The sequence below is a fragment of the Hibiscus syriacus genome, unplaced genomic scaffold (genome assembly GCF_006381635.1).
Source record: "Hibiscus syriacus cultivar Baekdansim isolate YM2019G1 unplaced genomic scaffold, ASM638163v2 tig00014370_pilon, whole genome shotgun sequence".
NCBI lineage: Eukaryota > Viridiplantae > Streptophyta > Magnoliopsida > Malvales > Malvaceae > Hibiscus > Hibiscus syriacus.
The window spans coordinates 828,419-847,651 of record NW_024062323.1 but is presented as its reverse complement, the minus strand read 5'-3'; the positions used below and the strand labels follow the sequence as shown (position 1 = coordinate 847,651).

Below are 19,233 nucleotides of genomic sequence, written 5' to 3'. Positions count from 1 at the left end.
ATTAGGGAGATTATTGATGCAACTGGTTTTAGAGAAGAGCACTTATCTGTCAGATATTTAAGTGTGCGTTCAGTGACTAGGAAGTTATCTGCAAGTGATTGCCAAGCTTTGGTGGAGAAGATCAAAGGGAAGTTAGGGCAGTGGGCTTCGAGGATGTAATACCTCAAATTTTATCTGGTGACTAAAATATAAGTTTTGAAAGTTTGGTAGTTAAAGTGTGAACTTTGAAAAGTTTAAGAACCAAAATATAATTTTAAAAAGTTATATATTTAGCCCGTAAATGAACAACTTGGTCTAAAACAATGATTTTTGTAAGAATCAGATTTTCGATATAAGATTTGTGTTAAAAGCTACAAAGCGATAAAGTTTGGTATTGAAATCGGATAATCGAATCGAACCCGAATTTTATGAAAATTTGAAGGAAGATAGTTTTGAGTTAGAAAAATTATATGAATATTTTTAATTATTGGAATTTTTAAGTTGGATTAGTGGAATTTAGTGAAAATTTCACTATAAAGTGAAATAGTACAATTTAGTGAATAATTTTTTTTTTTGGAAAATTGAAAGATGAAAAAGGGAAATTGAGAGATGAGATTTTTATGGTTATTTAATAATATTAAAATAGAAATTAAGGAGTGGCATTGAAGAACAAATTGTAGATGTGGTTCAGATGGTTCGGACCATGGTTGTGCACTCTAGGAAGTTGGCGAAGGCTTAAATGAGCTTATACGGATTGCACCACACCTTAAATTATCGTGGCATCGGTCTTACTGACCGTGTAAAACTGTATGATGAAAGCGAGCCTAGGCTCTCGCTCTTACTCTCTTCCTCGAACTTGGTTCAGTGGTGCACTCGCTAACCACTGCAATTGTTTGGAAGGGTTGGGCGAGAAGGGTTTTCTGGTTCAAGGTCATGCGCATGCTCAAAAACTTGACTACTTTGATTAGTGAAGCTCTGGCATTGTATGCAATGTACGGGATAGATGCCGTCCTTGAGCAAGGTAAGTGTTGGAAAGTAACATATTTTCACTTAAATTTTTTCATTGTATTAAGCAATGTAGTGGCAGCTTTGCACTTTTGACACTGTATTATGCCTAGTACATGAATATGGAGATTGGTGCTTGGACAGGAAATAGAGTGAAGAGACCTTGTTTTTATGCGTTCAATAGTGCCGAGGAGGCTATCCCCTTCATGGTGCGTAGGGGAGCGTCGTGGATTCCAGAGATTGGTGTGCCTTTTCAGGGCTCTAGTCTAATTGGGTGGGGATGGATTGGGTAATTTTGGCCCAATACTAGGCAGACTTATTATTTAGCCCAATATGACATCAATATTTTATTTTGTGAACTGACATTTGTTACACTGATTTGAAAATCGTCACATGAACATGACGAGTTCTTATAAAATATTTTTTTATTGTAACTTGTTATTTTGATGTGACAAAATTTATTAAAAAATTATATTTTATTGAAAATCACCACTTTGACGTGATAAATTTGAGTAAAAAAATATTATTTGAGAAAACTCATCTTATAAACGTGACGAATTTGCCCTACACTATAATATTTGTCGTAGATCTAAAATTAATTTTAGAAAGCTAACTCTTTAGCCCGCATAGTTTATTGGGTCAATTTTGTCGGTGTTGTAATAAAATAGCCCAATCAAAAGGCTATTTTAAAACCCAGCCTGATATCAATCCCTAATAAGTGCTAAAAGCTTAGGGCTTTGTCTTTCTTCCTCGAGCAAACAAATATGTTTTTCAGCCAAGATTGTAGCTTTCAGCGGAAATTTCAATTGCCAATCTATTTCATTGTCTGTCCTAATTTTTAACTTAATCTCAATCTCTGGCAAATACATAGGTTGGAGAGAAATTTCATTAAGGTTTTTTTTCCCTGGGGATTTGCTTGCGGAACTAGATTATTTGTTACTAAAGTTTAATGCTTTATTTTTAATAAAGAATTTCTTCCAATATTTGCAATTACAGACAGCTCAGTAATAGTTTACCAGTTCTTTCCTTTGTTTATATGTTTTTAATTAAGCTTAGCGGTTCAATCACACATTAAAAAGAGACAAGTAGTCAATTTAAGGTCCGATGGCTGGTGGCTCGAATGAAGCGGAGACGCTTTCATGTGCGCGTTGCGGCAAGCCTGCTAGTCTTCAGTACGTTACTATTTTCGCTATAATTTTTTGTTATTTTCCTGGTTTACTTAATATTAGAGAGTCGTATCTGTCAGGAAATAATTTTCTTGGTGCAAATAACATATGGTATTTTTCAAAATTGTGGGTTTTAGATTTAGACATTTTGAACTAGGTTCTATTTTGTTAATAATGTGAACTTTAGTATTGAGATGAATTCATTGCTAGCTTAATAGTGTGAACTTTAGAAGTGAGCCGAATCCTTTGTTAGGTTAATAGTGTGAACTTTATAACTGAGCTGAATCATTTGAATCTTATATAACTTCTTATTTGCAGGTGTCCCAAGTGTATGGATTTAAAGCTTCCTCGTGAAGATGCTGCTTTTTGGTATGTTATCATTTTTTTTGTAGAATGTAAAGATGCAAAGAATCTACTTATTCTATCCTTAACCAAAACTTGGTTGGTGATTTGTTTTTGGCTGAATTAATTTATACCAATTGAGTTTTCTTTGTTCTTACCAACATTTCGATAAATTCTTATTAAGCATTTTTCGCTTTCTATTAATGATGCCCAGCACCCAGGATTGTTTCAAGGCTTCGTGGAGCTCGCACAAGTCGGTTCATTTGAAGGCAAAATTGCCCTCACTTGGTACAGATGGTTCTGGTCAACAAAATTCTGATTTAGCTGGTGATGGATGGCTATATTGCTTGAGGAAAGGACAGAGTCGGACTCCGAAACTTCCTCCTTTTAATTGGACAGGGTACTTCTACTTCCTCCTTACTTCCTCCTTTTAATTGGACAGGGTACTTCTACAGCATTGTAGTCCCTCTTTTATGCTACTGCTTTGAATCATTTTCTTACTTTCTTCTCCATTGTCAAGGTATTTTCATAAACTTTTTACCTGGATAGTTATTTCCCCTGTTTTTCTGATTGTTCTTATTAACTTGTTCAGGACTCTTAGACCATATCCCATATCCATCAAGCGAATTGTACCTGCTCACATTGATAAGCCTGACTGGGCTGATGATGTGAGTATTTTGGAATTAGTTGTGTTTGGACGCTTATATACAATTGAGTGGAGAATTTGTTGATGAGAGAGTGACAAATGAACAATTAACCTTATTTTTTCTCTTCTTTCCTGTTGCTTTTGCATCTCTAAGATATTTCTGACTTCCTTTCACATGCAGGGAATTCCAAAGGTTGAGCCGAACAGTGATTTGCAACATCGTGTTGAGGTGAGTTTATACTAGTGAAATCTCTCAAGTCTTATAGAACTAACATATACCTTTATATGTGCCTTGTAATTCTCTTTATTATTTATTTTCTTTTTAACTTTGTGTCTGTCTGTATAAAGATCAAGACTCCAGATCAAATTGAGAGAATGCGGGAAACTAGTCGAGTAAGTTCCGTCTTCCTTTTTTTTCTCTATTATGTTTCACTTGGGAGTTTATCATGCTATGTTGTTTGCTACTTGTATTCTGTCTTTCCTACAAAGGATGCATTATTGTGCCTCATTTGAAAATTAAGATCTTTCCCTACCACCAAAGAAAATCATCTTAAATTTTGCTTCAACATAGTTTGGTTTACTGAACATACTGTAAAATGGAAGGATTGACAATGGCTTGATAAGAACACTTCTGCCCTATACAGTAAACTCCTTTTAACGGATAATAGACTGGATTGGCCAAATTTTGAGGTGTAAATTAGAGTAATAACAAATATATTTTGAATGATTCTGGAATTGTTCTTTTGTTCAATGTAGAAGTTCCTTTTAGTAAGCCAAATCCCATTATGGTCAAGGTGTGTTCCTCTAGATTAGGACATTGGTACCATAATTGCTATATTGGAGAAGGCTGACCTATTTCCCTTTTTCGTTGAGCAAATCATAAGAATAATTGCTAGAAAGGGAGGAAGCAACTAGGGAGAAATCCTTTCCAATTTCAATTTATCCATTTCTCTTTGGAAATATTTCCTATATATCCAATTTGCTTTTGAACCAACTTTTAATATTTCTCGAGTTGTTTCAAAACCTCTTGGTGTTTAAATTTCTTCTGCTAGATTGCAAGGGAGGTTTTGGATGCAGCTGCTCGAATGATTCGTGCTGGTGTTACAACAGATGAAATCGATCGAGTTGTTCATGAGGCAACTATTGCTGCAGGTGCATGTTTTGAATAATCTGTTATTTTGCAGCATATATTTATGGTAGTGTGTGTATCTTGTTTCACTTTATATGCTTCTCTCATGCAGGAGCTTATCCATCACCCCTCAATTATCATTTCTTCCCAAAGTCTTGTTGCACGTAAGTACTCCTGTACATATTCTTTGAATTTAATGGGGATTATTGTGCTGGTTTATTAAATATTTCATTTGCATTATTGTGCTGGTTTATTAAATATTTCATTCTTCTTTTCAGGTCAGTTAATGAAGTTATATGCCATGGGATTCCTGATGCAAGGTTTTAGTTCTGTTCTAATTCTAGGAACTTTTAAGTGTTAACATTTATTGGTGGTATTTTTCATTTACTAAGATGCACCTGAACTGAGATTGATGGCCAACTATGTGCTAATTGCCTTAGGAAACTGGAAGACGGTGATATAATAAATGTTGATGTTACTGTGTACTATAAAGGTGTTCATGGTAGGGATCTGTTCATTTATATATTGATTCAAATTCTGCTGAATATAATGAAGCACCATACATGACAGAGGATTGACTCATCATGCAGGTGATTTAAACGAAACATATTTTGTGGGAAATGTAGATGAAGCATCTCGTAAGCTGGTTCAGTGTACATATGAGTGCTTAGATAAAGCAATATCTATTGGTAAGTGATTCAGAAAGTCATTTTGTCATTGAGTTTACATATTGTAATCTTTGCAATGGCATAGAGATTGTCTTAAAGATGGAATGATTACACTGAAACACGAAAAGTTGCTTTCATTACATTTACTTGAGTTTGATATGGGTAAATAAAAGTTAGAATTTAAACTTGATTTCTGCTTAATATTTCTTCCTCTCTCTTGTTTTTTGGCACTCAAATTCAGTTAAGCCTGGAGTGAGATTTCGTGATGTGGGAGAAGTTATTAATCGCCATGCTTCAATGTCAGGGTTATCAGTGGTAATGTCTAATTTGGTCAATATATATATCCCAGTTCATGTACCATCCCAATTTCGGTTTTTGTTTATTTCTTGCTCCGTTATCTTTTGTTACTATAGGTGAAGTCATATTGTGGCCATGGAATTGGAGAGTTGTTCCACTGCGCCCCAAATATTCCCCATTACGGAAGTATCCACTGTGCCTCAAATCTTTTGTTTTCTTTTGTTACATTTTATTTTTATGTTTTTGACTATTGTAAATGCTTAATGGTAAATTCTTAATGACTTATAATGATTTAACTGCTTATGTAAACTGAAGGTCTATGAAATTGATTCAAGTAGACTGATAGCATGTTGTTTCTGTTGCTTCCCTTAACCCAAACAGGAAATAAAGCTGTTGGGGTGATGAAAGCTGGACAGACTTTTACAATTGAACCGATGATTAATGCAGGTAACTCTTGAAGTTGGGTACTTATTGGGCATTTAGAATCCTTTCGTTTTGTCCGCTATGTTTTAATGGATATTCCTCAGGGGTTTGGCGTGATCAAATGTGGCCTGATGGATGGACTGCTGTTACTGCAGATGGCAAACGCAGCGCTCAGTTTGAACATACCCTTTTGGTAACTTTTCGTTTCCATTTTCATCTTCCTTTTTTGTGGTATTCATGATAGATTGTCATGTGTTTTGAACATTTTTTTAAACGTTTGGGTATGACTTTGTTCCTGTGTAAGCTTGCCTTCTTCCTTTTAGGTCGTCTTGCAATGATCTGAGATCATCTGTGAACTGTGATTATATGGTGCTTGCTTGTGATTATAGTTGGCATTGTTTGATAAGAGACTCGCGTAATGAAATTTACACCTGATTGTTACTTGCTTCAGTCTCTAATGATTTATGATTTCTATGGGTGCAATCTTCAATGCTTATTAGTTATTATCCTGCAGGTAACGGAAAGTGGGGTCGAAGTTCTTACAGGTCGACTACCGTCATCACCCGACGTGTTCCCTTGGTTAAGCAAGTGATCAGTTTCATTGGCGCTTAAAATAATGGACCAAAGTAAAGTTACCCTTACCGTTGTACTGATGGGCAAGATATTATGAAAGTACCCAACGCCAACCATGCAATTTCCCTTGAAGCTGTGGTGTTTTAGTGTGCGATGTTGTGTACAATGGATATTCTCCTGTTAGTTTATTTTGTAACAAGAATAAGTGTGATGATGTCAAATGATTCCTATTTGTATTCCGTGATATATCGTTCGTTATACTTTAATCAAGTCGGTTCATATTTATATAATATATTATACAGCTTTGCAGGAAATTTTGAATTTAAGTATTGAATTCCAAGCAAAAGTTGGATGATCATCTTCTTTGACCTACTCCATCGAACAACCATGTTGAATTCTACTAGCCAACAACCTTTCCACCTTTGCTTCTTCGTAAAACCATCCTTTATTGAGCATAGCAATGTTGGTACAATTAGAAATTTCTACTTGGTCACATAATATTCCTGTGGCGCCTAAGGCCGAAAAAAAGTTATATTAATTAGCAGGATTTAGAAAAAAAAATAACAAATTATTTGACGCTTGGTGTAGACGAAGAAGATCAAAGTGGGTTGGTGGCTGCATTCTCTTGCTTGAGTCTTGAATTATCTTCCTCGGATATATCAACCAAACTCTCTTTGGCTCTTTCCTTTTTTCAAACAGATTCAGGTCAGGTACTTTCCCTTTCACCAACCTCACTCGACTCGATCAGAAAACAATGGCCTCCACTTCGTCTCTCACTCTCACTCTGTCTCAGGCTCTGTTGGCTCGCGCCATCTCTTCCAAGGGCTCCATCAAGTCTTCTGATCACCGTGTTTCTCTTTCCGCCCCCTCCTTCTCCGGCGTCAAGCTTACTACCTTGCGCTCATCCACTTCCTGTCCAGCCCTTCCCACGCGCTCAAACCAGAGCCTTCGAATTCGTGCTGCTGCCGTTGAGACAGTTGATGCCGCCGCCGAAACTTCCTTGGTAGAAAAATCGATCAACACGATCAGATTCTTGGCTATCGATTCTGTCGAGAAGGCTAACTCAGGCCACCCTGGGTTGCCCATGGGATGTGCTCCGATGGGTCACATTCTGTACGATGAACTCATGAGGTATAACCCGAAGAACCCTTACTGGTTCAACCGTGATCGTTTTGTCTTGTCTGCTGGTCATGGTTGTATGTTGCAGTATGCTCTGCTTCATCTAGCGGGTTACGACAGCGTCCAGGTATAGCTTCTAACTTCCTTTTTTTAAAGTGTTTTTGACTTTAGACCTTGTAATCCTTTTTTTAAAATTAATTGATGAAAATTGGATCTGGGTAATTTTCTTTAGATTCATTTTCAATGTTTTTCTCAATGATATGTTCAACTGTTTGGTATTAGATTTTGGGGTCGACTCACGGGGAGAAATCGATTCATGCACTAAAGAACTAAAATTTATAATTATTGGGTTATCTTATAGGAAGATGATTTGATGAATTTCCGTCAATGGCAAAGCAGAACACCAGGACATCCGGAGAATTTTGAAACACCTGGAGTTGAAGTTACAACTGGTATGTTACTCCTTTGCAAAAGTGATTGCATTTGTTTTTGTTTTTTTTTTATCAAGAACATGTCAATGTCATGCTAAAAGTTGAGCCAATGTATGTACTTATATGTGGTCCTTTTCTCCTTAACGTGCAGGTCCTCTTGGGCAAGGTATTGCAAATGCTGTTGGATTGGCTCTTGCCGAGAAGCACCTGGCTGCTAGATTCAACAAACCAGACAATGAGATCATTGACCATTACACGTATGATAATTTGAGAGTTCTCTGTTTTCCTGTTGCTTGCACTTACAATCTTGTATTGATATATTGGCCTTTGTTTTTGCAGATATTGTATTTTAGGAGATGGTTGTCAAATGGAGGGTGTTGCAAATGAAGCTTGTTCACTTGCTGGGCACTGGGGACTTGGGAAGCTTATAGCCTTCTATGATGACAACCACATTTCAATTGACGGCGACACTGAAATTGCCTTTACTGAGAATGTTGATGAGCGTTTTAAGGGGCTTGGGTGGCATGTTATTTGGGTCAAGAATGGAAACACTGGCTATGATGAGATCCGTGCTGCCATTAAGGAAGCAAAGGCTGTCAAAGACAAACCCACTTTGATCAAGGTCAGATATTTTAATGATGCTTGCACCTATCTATCTATCTTGTTTGACGTAACACACTTGTATTTTACATTGATGTGGATCTCATATGGTTGAAATTTGAGTTCCATAGTTAGTTCAACTAATTTCTCTTCTATGGCCTTTGATAAAAGGATGCTGCATCAATTTAGCGGCATGAAGAATGCATTAATTGAAAACTTGATAAAACTTGCATCTCTGCATATTTATGCTTGAATTTGTTTTTCATTTTGAAGTCAAGACTAGGCTCAGAACTGTCTTCCGCTTGTTCATTGCAGGTGACAACCACCATTGGTTATGGGTCTCCAAACAAGGCAAACTCATATAGTGTGCATGGTAGTGCACTGGGTGCCAAGGAAGTGGATGCTACTCGGGAAAACCTTGCATGGCCACATGAGCCTTTCCATGTACCTGAAGATGTTAAAGGGTAAGGAGATTATAGAGATTTCTACATATCCATTTAATTATGTTTTCTAGTTTGGTGTTGAATACTTTCTTGGTATTTCTAGGCACTGGAGTTGCCATGTCCAACAGGGTGCTTCTCTTGAAGCTGAATGGAATGCCAAGTTTGCTGAATACGAGGAGAAGTACAAAGAGGAAGCTGCAGAGCTCAAGTCAATCATCACTGGTGAACTGCCAACTGGATGGGAGAAGGCACTTCCAGTGAGTAACCCTCTTATTGTTTCAACTAATTAGAGCCAGACACCTGTGTTCTTAGACAATCTCATTCATCAGATTAATACAGTCCTAATAAATTGGTACGTAAAATGAGCCTTTATCTGTTTGTGATCTTCAGACATACACACCGGAGAACCCTGCCGATGCTACCAGAAATCTCTCTCAACAAAATCTCAATGCCCTTGTTAAAGTACTTCCAGGATTTCTTGGTGGAAGTGCAGACCTTGCATCTTCCACATGACCTTGCTCAAATGTATGGTAATTTCCAGAAGGACACTCCTGAGGAACGCAACCTTAGGTTTGGTGTTAGGGAACATGGTATGGGAGCCATCTGCAATGGCATTGCACATCACAGCCCTGGCCTGATTCCATACTGTGCTACTTTCTTTGTCTTCACTGACTACATGAGAGCTGCCATTAGGATTTCTGCCTTGAGTCAAGCTGGTGTTATCTATGTAATGACCCATGACTCCATTGGTCTTGGGGAAGATGGACCAACCCACCAGCCAATTGAACACTTGGCTAGCTTCCGTGCAATGCCTAATGTTTTGATGCTTCGTCCAGCTGATGGAAATGAAACTGCTGGTGCATACAGGGCTGCTATCCTCAACAGGAATACACCCTCCATCCTTGCACTCTCTCGGCAAAAGCTGCCCCAACTAGCTGGAACTTCTATTCAGGGGGTTGAAAAGGGTGGCTACATTATTTCAGACAATTCTTCAGGAAACAACCCCGATGTAATCCTGATTGGAACTGGTTCTGAGTTGGAGATTGCTGCTAAAGCTGCTGATGAATTAAGGCAGGCAGGAAAGGCCGTTCGGGTTGTCTCCCTTGTTTCTTGGGAGCTCTTTGATAAACAATCAGATGCTTATAAAGAAAGTGTTTTGCCATGTGCTGTATCAGCTAGGGTGAGCATTGAGGCTGGAACAACATTTGGGTGGGAAAAGATTGTTGGATCCAAAGGGAAGGCGATTGGAATCGATCGGTTCGGGGCAAGTGCACCAGCTAGGACACTATACAAAGAATTTGGTTTAACTTCAGAGGCTGTTGTTGCAGCAGCGAATGAACTATGCTAGGCGTGGTTAGAAATCACCATACAACCTTATGGTTTTGAGAGTACACTAAAGAGGCAATACCCATTGTGACGGTCTCTTTTTGTCTTAATAAGAAACAGAATCAAATCTTCTTCTGTTGTTTGTGATTCATAGATAGAAACGCATTTCTTTATGTTTATGAGTTTGTAGTTCCTCCTGGAACTTTTCCTTAGATTTTGCTGTACTTGCTGCTGCTCTAAATAACAGTTGCCTTTTTTTCACCTTTTTCTTTTGTGAATGTGTATCTTTTTCCCCTTAAACAAACACACTCACATTGTCCGCTTGGAACCCTCAATCATTTGATTTAGTTAAAATAATGTGTATGTCATATCATGTTTTGATATCACACATCCGAAATCCAAGCAATTATGAAGGCTTCTGAAGTAGGAAACCAATGCCTACCTACCTACCTACACTATCACCCATATCGCAATCCATAAGCCGAAACCTCACGAAACATGTGGAATGGATATGGTGTCTAAGTGGGGTTAAACAAAACCTACTACTACTTTTTTGGGCTCAAAATAAATGGCCGAACTACCCGATTGTCCGTCAATACTTGTCAGCGTTGTGGACCCTGTTTAGGCAATTAGGATTGGGGTTTGGTGAGGCCAGTACACTCCAGCCCCTCCCCCCAACCACATTATATATATTTGTTTGGTTTAACACCAACCCCGTTTTATCGTAGCCTTCGGAATTTGATTGTTGCCACGGAAGCTGCTCACAAACGTCATGTTGACGTTGGGACAGCCTATTATCCTATTTTCCCGTGAATCGGATTTTGTTGTTGTTGTTTGGAATTTGGTTGTTGGTGAACTCTTCCGCTTGAGTCAATCCTACAACATTAACAACAACCACCACATCAGAAAGTTCTTCATTTTCCTAACCCCACAACAACTCCATTCTCAATTTAGAGAAACCAAGCTGCAAACTTCCCTGTAATCTGTCTCAGAAAAGTTAGAGATGGCACAGGTTAGCAAAATCTACAATGGAACACAAAAGCCATGTGTTTTGCCTAATGTCTCAAAACCCCGGAAGCCAAAACATGTTCCTTCAGTTTCATTCAGATCAAATCTCAACGGAGGTTTTTCAAGTTCTTGGGGTTTGGTCTTGAAGAACAATGAGAAGCTAGGAACAATCAAGATTTGGTCTTCAAAGGTTTCTGCTTCAACAGCAACAGCGAAGAAGTCATCCAGCGCGTCAGAACTGGTTCTTCAACCGATTAATGAAATTTCGGGCACGGTAAAGTTACCCGGGTCAAAATCACTGTCCAATTGGATTCTGCTTCTAGCTGCTCTATCCGAGGTATGTTGATTTTCATGATCAAAGAAAAACTTGGTAGTTTATATCCTTTAATTATTTAAGGTTTTAATGTTTGTTTTGATGTGTAGGGAACTACTGTGGTAGACAATTTGTTGAACAGTGATGATGTTCATCACATGCTTGTTGCCTTGGGAAAACTTGGCCTGCATGTGGAACATGACAGTGAAAAGAAATGAGCCATTGTTGAAGGTTGTGGTGGTCAATTTCCAGTAGGGAAAGGGGAAGGCCAGGAAATTGAGCTTTTCCTTGGGAATGCTGGAACTGCAATGCGACCTCTTAGCGCTGCTATTACCGCCGCAGGTGGCAATTCAAAGTCTGTCCCATTATTTTCGTGGTTTAGTAAAGAAAAGGTTGCATATTCTAGGAACCATATGCTTGTATGCTGATACTCCTTGCTTTTGTGTATAGTTATCATTTTTAGCTAATGCATGTATGTTACATCTCTTTAGCTACTTACTTGATAGCGTACCCTGAATGAGAGAGAGGCCAATTGGGGACTTAGTTACTGGTCTTAAGCAGCTAGGTGCAGATGTTGATTGTACTCTCGGCACAAATTGTCTCCCTGCTCGTATAAATGGAAAGGGTGGTCTTCCCGGGGGAACGGCACGGCTTCAATTATTTTTGCTAATGTTCTAGTGGTTTTATATTGTCGGATAAACTGTTTTTATGAAGTAAATGTCTGAAACTTTTTACTACATGTGATGTTTAAGATTCATGTTCTTTTGCTTATTTTAATTTCCAGGTTAGAAGAAAAATACTATATTTTGATCATGATAAAAAAATGAAAATGCCTATTACATAGTTTCTGTTGTTGTTGCCAATTATCATGATATTCTTCTGTTTTGTGTCCTTTTGCAGGTGAAACTCGCCGGATCTATCAGTATTCAATACTTGACTGCTCTACTCATGGCGGCTCCGTTGGCTCTTGAGGATGTGGAAAATGAGATAATCGATAAACTGATTTCAATCCCATATGTTGAAATGACTATAAAATTGATGGAAAGGTTTGGGGTCACTGTGGAGCACATAAATAGCTGGGACCGGTTCTTTATCCGAGGTGGTCAAAAGTACAAGTAAGTTTCTAAACATGCACTCACAATCATCGCCGCATGATTCTGTACTCTGTTTTGACAAAAGTCATAAAACTGATCTATCTTTCAGGTCTCCTGGAAATGCTTACGTTGAAGACGATGCTTCAAGTGCTAGTTACTTCCTTGCTGGCGCAGCTGTCACTGGTGGGACGGTCACAGTAGAAGGATGTGGTACAAGTAGTTTACGGGTACCTTTTTATTGTTAACTCCATTTCCATCAGTGTGATTAAGTTTCCTGCCAAAGTAAATGTATATTTCCAGAATCAGTGGTCTCTCTAAATTTAACTTCTTACAACATGGTTTTCTGCCTTTCGGAAGTGTTGTTGAATTGTATGACCGTCTTTAAGGCTGATCTCAGTTTCCTTTACATTGGCTATTCCAATTGATTCTTCCACTATGTTATCATACTTCCTTGGATCTTATGCTGCATCTGAATATAAACCCATGCTTGTTTTTCTTTTGTTAAGGGTGATGTAAACTTTGCTGAGGTTCTTGAGATTATGGGCACCAAAATCACCTGGACTGAGAATTGCGTAACTGTCACTGGACCCCCAAGAAATTCCTCTAGGAAGAAGCGCTTAAGTGCTATTGGCGTCAACATGAACAAAATGCCAGACGTTGCCATGACTCTAGCTGTTGTTGCCCTTTATGCCGATGGTCCCACTGCCATAAGAGACGGTATTATATTGCATTTTTGTTTATCTAAGATGAACTTGTTTTAGTATGTATGAATGACATCAATGTGAAACTTTACTAATACCCGAAATGCCTTTGAATTAAAATCCGTATATACCTTTTAAAATATGTTTCTTTCCTCTCCTCAACTAATAACATCTTTGGTTTTCTTCAGTGGCAAGTTGGAGGGTGAAAGAGACTGAAAGGATGATTGCTATATGCACAGAACTCAGGAAGGTAGGTTTGATCTAGTTTTATGCTTATTAGAAGGACCGGTAGATAATGCTAGTTTGGCTTTCCCCCTTAACCGTCTGTTTCATATCTCAGCTCGGAGCAACGGTTGGAGAAGGGCCAGATTATTGTGTGATCACCTGAGAAATTAAACGTGACAGCTATTGATACTTACGACGATCACAGAATGGCCATGTCATTCTCTCTTGCAGCCTGTGCAAAGGTTCCGGTTACCATCAAGGATCCCGGCTGTACCGGGAAAACCTTCCCTGACTACTTTGAAGTTCTCGAGAGGGTTACAAAGCACTGAGTGGCGCTTTTACTCTGTCATACTAGAGAATGAAAGAAGAGCATGATAGATAGGTTCGACCACTGTCCTTAAAATCATAGGCTGAAAGCAGTTGAACCGTGTCTTCGATGTCATATCGGCAACTCGAGCTTATTATCATTTGCTCCTGGATAGCTTGTTTTCTATTCATTGTTTGTGAGTACTTACTGTTTGATTCGTTTCACAAAGACTTGTAATGTTAGACAAACAATATGGATAAGATATAAAATAAAAGTTTAATAACTAAGAAAGCCACAATTGTCATGGTAATGTTGTTATATATGAGCATCAAAGATCATGACTCATATTTTATGTAAACCCTCTCTCTCTCAGAATCATAATAAACAAGTATATATAATTTAATTTTGAAAAGAAGTTCTTTTTATAGAGCAAGTAGAAGGGAGATGTCATTTTCATGATTACTCATGGCATGTATGTACCATCTGGAACAATCTAGCAATATTGACACCTCGGAAACAATAATCTATAAATATATTCATGTTGTCACAGACTTTGCTTTGAAAATATGGGGAGCTGATTATATCATATCATAGTATTCATCTATAAATAATTTAAACAGGAATGCAGTTTTGGCATGCAAGAATGCATGTGGGAGAGCCGTTTCTGGGTTCAGATGGCACTGGGTGCTTGAGAGAGGGACACGCGTCGTGAGATCTGTGTTCTTACCTGTGGGGCAGGGATTAGATATTGCTCGTATAGGGGCTGATGCTGGAGTTGGGGGAGCCAAGCATATCGATTCTTTTTCGAGGCTAAAATTTGGTGATATTTTCAGCACTCTTGAATTTGGGGGCTCCTCCCTCTCTGTAGATTTTGATCGCTATTCGCTAACCAGGACGAGGTTGGCCTATTCGATTCAGTGTTTACGTATGAATTTATTTCCGCTAGCCGGTTAACAAATAGTCAATTATAAACTTTTTAATCAAAGATAAGACATAATTTCATCATGAAATGTAAATTTGAAAAATTATACTAATAGAAAATTAATATATGAAATTATAAAGTTTTAAATCTATAGAATTACATTATTAATAAAAGAAATATTTAAATCATACAAAAATTCAATTTTTCAAGCAGTAGTATATCCATGCTTGTTAACTCTAAATAGACGATTCCATCCCTCAAATAAAAAGATGTTTAATTATAATAAAATTTATAGTTACTAGCATTCGACTAAAGCATTCAGACTTTAAATTCTATTAAATTTTATCCCTTCTCTCCAAACTTGGTACACTATCCCACCCTGTTAAAGTCCAAAAATCTCGGAACAAGAAGAATCCTTTTCGCTCAATTAGTTAAAACACTTGGGCTTAACTCATAACCTCCTACTCCTAGATGTGATCTCCATCAGTTTAATTCTATGATAATTTTAGGACAAATGATCAATACACTCTAAATTTTATTAAAAATGAATTATACTTTTTTTATTAAAATTTATTGTACCTAATATTCACATCCATAACTTAAAACCTCCAGAGAAAGAACCTCTTTGTAAGAATACATAAAGAGAATGTCTATATCTGTAGAAAGACATAAAGAGAACGTCTTTGGAAGAATGATCTTGAATATCTAATACCCCTCGAGAAGCAGCAACATATTGACATGACCCCTACTTGACATATCAACGTTAAATTTACCACCAGCTAACCATATTCACCTAACCTACCACTCTACAAGTAGCCATAATAATCTTACGACTTACATTAACTCTAAAGGGTCTCTATAAAACTTTTCGATCAAGATCAAGAGAGATGCGGCCTAAATGAAATCACCTCACCATTATTGGTCTCTTCTCTACCTCCTTATGTAGACAAAACAGTTCAACACTCACTCAACGACAAATTTATCATTGACTACGCCTCTTCATCCAAACCAAAAGAGATAAACCGCTAACAACCAACACAACCCATTTAATCCTTCAACAAACTTATATTTATTTACTCAATAAAACTAATTACTTGTAAAAGAAACATCTAACTTGTTCCAAAAATTACAGAGCCAGATGGGAGTTACACATTGGTCACTAGGTCCAATAACTTATCTACAACTTAATTTGAGTAGGGCATAGCATATAAGTTAACCCCCCCTGTTTTCTTTAGACAAGCTCGAGAGCTTATCAAAGACAAGGAAAATTTAATTGTAACACCCCAACCCGTACCCGACCCAGATACGAGTCCGAGATGTCACATTGACTTTTTAAAACAATTTTCTTACAAAATAACAAAACATTTGAACATATTAAGAAAATACAATAATATACTATTAAATTATGTTCGTTATAAAATTTTAAGGCAAAAACGTATATATGAGTGATGGATTGAAATTGATTTAAATTATTATTTTTTATAATTATCTTGAGTTTTGGATTGAAATTGAATCCGAGTCTGGTTTAAATACAAATTAACCTATATTTATCCTAGTTATTTTTTCCATGAGAAGGAACATTTAGGCACGAATTTGACCGCAGAGTAATATACCTGTACACGTAAAATGAATATTCAGACAAATTTTGAGTAACAAACCTGTACGAGAGAATACAGGAGGCTTCCATATCTATAATTATAAGAAAGTTTATCCAAATTTCCTGGCTGTGGATGAGGATTTGACTTTTTTAGAACTCCTGCGAATCAAAACCAGGCTTTGATGAGAATTCAAGACCCTGAAGTGCTGGCATTCGTCGTAGATCCTCGTCTGAATAAGCTGGAATAAACCAGTATAGCTTGCCTGTTCCAAACACCTGCGTAAGCACAAGAACTTGTGTAACCAATGAGTGATGATGACAGTTGATATTTGCCAGAGAGACCTGTTATAAGAGCGCGAACTCTGATTTCAAATGTTACGGATTTCGACCATAACGGTCATCAAATGAACATTATATGAATTGTTCATTTATGCTATAAATGCATGTCAAAACAATAGGAAACAGCAAGGACTGCAAAAAACAGTTAACCTGTTCAAATTTTTCTTTCGGCCAAGGTCATAACGCCATTTTGGAGAGGTTTTCTTCTCATATGCCTGCTCAAAAAACCAAAGATTTTTTCAGTAAATCTATGTCTATTTATATTGCATTTTGATCCTAACGAGGGTGAATGAATACAACATATCTGGCCGGAAGATGGACATAAATTCTCACTAGGTTTTCAGTTGATGTGCCTTCTGTTGTGGTATATACATTTTGATTCACTCTTGGTATTATGGCATAGTACTAAACTATAATGACATGTCAACAAACAAAATTCAAGATGAACACAATACCTCGATAGTTGTGGTATTAGCAGACACCAAAGATGCATGCATGATCAAAAACCCCAAGACAGACAATGCAAACGCGAGATTCAAAACTGTGACAAGAGAAAATTGTCATATATTAGCGCATAGACATGGTCAACATAAACAAAAATAAAGTTAAATACGTCAGAAGAACACTGGCCAAGCAACCTACATACCAAAGGAAAGAAAAGTGGTAGCGAGGGTGCTAGGAGTTCCAGGAATTTCCTCATCACTGAAGAATGTGAGGAAATTAGACAATAAGGCCAACGTCACAAGACTTGTCTCGAGGAATGTGTAAAACTGCATTGAGGATTAAAATCAAAGTATAAAACTGCATTGAGGATTAAAATCAAAGTCCAATAAATGCCAAGAAAGCAGAAGCATTACTCCAGCAACATCTCATAAATGGACCTATGTTACAATAATCAATTCAGAGAGGTAAGACTGCGAGAGCGAAAAGCCGAAAAGAAATGCTCCACAAACTGAATTTATGCATTTGAAAATTGGAACTTCTATAAGATAAGACTAATATAGCACATAAGACCTAAATCTAAGATGAAAATAAAGGAGACGTACCAAGAAAAGAAGGAAATACTTGTAATTTTGTGCACCGACACAATTGACAACCCACACACAATGATGGTCCATCTTTAGCACACACCTCCCACCTAAAACAATGAAGTCGATATGAAAGTGATCATAAAAAATAACAGTATAATAAGCTGATCAAGAAAAGGAACGAAGAAATTTTGCATATGAAGAACGCACAAACAGAACAATGATGGCAGCGTGGAGGTTTCAGGTGGTTGCACTTCCGACAATATCGAATTCTTTGATTCGATGAGTCTGGCTGCAAACCATTGAACTCCGGATCATTCAACCGGTCAGTCTCCCCTCTTTCCTCATCCACGGCTGGCCTCCAGTTAGGTGGCACACTACCCGGATCAGTTAAAACAACAGAAAAGTAAACTCCACAACAGCAAAACCAACTGCAGAATCACATCAAAATTTCCACATTTAGAGTCAGTTTCCACCACACTTAAAATCATCAATTGTTTATATATATTCTTTTAGCAATTTGATTACATTAATCACAATTCCATAACCCAATTTATTATTTTAGCATCTAAAGTCATAAACTATGTCCGAAAAGGAGGCTTGTATTTTAACAATACTTCAGATATGCTCTTTTTCACTGACAAATAACAGATAGAAAGAACTATGAAATTTTAACCGAATCACAACACCGAAGAAAAAAAGGGAGAAAATTTAGATCAAGCACAAAACTCAAGCTTGGGTATCTTTAGATAAATTGGTTGAATTCAATTTAAATATGGAGATGATATTTAGCGAAATAGCAGACTAAAAAGATATGTTAAACCTGTAGGTACCAAACCCAGAAGCACAATATCTACAATCGAGCAAAACCACTCCAAAGAGAAAAAAAAAAACAGAGAAGAGAAGAGAAGAGAGTTAACCTTGGAGACCTACCAAGCAATGAAATAATATCAAAACAACAACAGACGCGAGGGACTGAAGGCCACCATCGAACAAAGCAGGGCCATAATTGGTCACAACGACAGAGTAATATGTGACACCCACGACCCCTAAAACCAACAGCATCATAATCGAGCCCAGACCCCTCAGAACCGTACAAAACTTGAATACGTTCCACGCCATTGTCGTTCCAGATCTATGCATAATACCCAGGTAATCAATAACAAAAAAGAGGCAGAAATTTGATATTTTTTTTCTTTCTGACAGTGCTAACAGTGTCACAAGTTGAGATAATTGAGAAGAGTCAATAAGAAAACAGGGATAACAGCAGAATAAGAACAAGGAGGAGTTGGGGGGGGGGGGTTCTGAGATAAAATAAGAAATCTAGGATTTATGGGATTCGGGAATCCAGGTAAGGAGTGGAATCCATGTTGCTAGACAAACCAGGGGGAGTCAGGGAGAGAATTATGTTTATTTTTATTTAATTTCCCGACTCAAACCCCAAACGGATTGGGGGTAAACGCGGCACAGTTGACTCAGTTGGCCGGAGGAAGTAAATTATGACTAAATTTTGGTTGAGTGAAAAATAGACGACAAAATGTTTTTACCGAAT

At 37.5% G+C, this 19,233-nt stretch overlaps 1 protein-coding gene and 3 pseudogenes across 1 annotated transcript; 3 read left to right on the top strand and 1 right to left on the bottom strand.

The window, feature by feature from the left end:
* The first annotated feature begins 1,872 nt into the window (after positions 1-1,872).
* On the top strand, positions 1,873-6,429 carry LOC120207233 (methionine aminopeptidase 1A-like). Its single transcript, XM_039206750.1, has 16 exons — positions 1,873-2,156; positions 2,469-2,519; positions 2,707-2,892; positions 3,085-3,160; positions 3,320-3,367; positions 3,487-3,531; positions 4,191-4,290; positions 4,380-4,431; positions 4,546-4,587; positions 4,708-4,769; positions 4,858-4,956; positions 5,177-5,250; positions 5,349-5,418; positions 5,614-5,679; positions 5,760-5,848; positions 6,170-6,429. Exons 1-16 carry the CDS (start codon positions 2,089-2,091, stop codon positions 6,245-6,247), a joined length of 1,206 nt encoding a protein of 401 aa, XP_039062681.1. The 5' UTR covers positions 1,873-2,088; the 3' UTR covers positions 6,248-6,429.
* A 461-nt stretch (positions 6,430-6,890) lies between these two features.
* On the top strand, positions 6,891-10,422 carry LOC120207232 (annotated as a pseudogene).
* Positions 10,423-10,988: 566 nt separating this feature from the next.
* Positions 10,989-14,054, top strand: LOC120207234 (annotated as a pseudogene).
* A 2,410-nt stretch (positions 14,055-16,464) lies between these two features.
* Positions 16,465-19,139, bottom strand: LOC120207230 (annotated as a pseudogene).
* Positions 19,140-19,233: the final 94 nt, after the last annotated feature.

Bases quoted from the DNA above. Each gene is read 5' to 3' on its own strand.
- LOC120207233 (XM_039206750.1), top strand. From the start codon at position 2,089: ATGGCTGGTGGCTCGAATGAAGCGGAGACGCTTTCATGTGCGCGTTGC. The intron at 3,161-3,319 runs GTGAGTATTTTG...TTTCACATGCAG, and splicing joins AGCCTGACTGGGCTGATGAT to GGAATTCCAAAGGTTGAGCC. The intron at 3,532-4,190 runs GTAAGTTCCGTC...TTCTTCTGCTAG, and splicing joins GAATGCGGGAAACTAGTCGA to ATTGCAAGGGAGGTTTTGGA.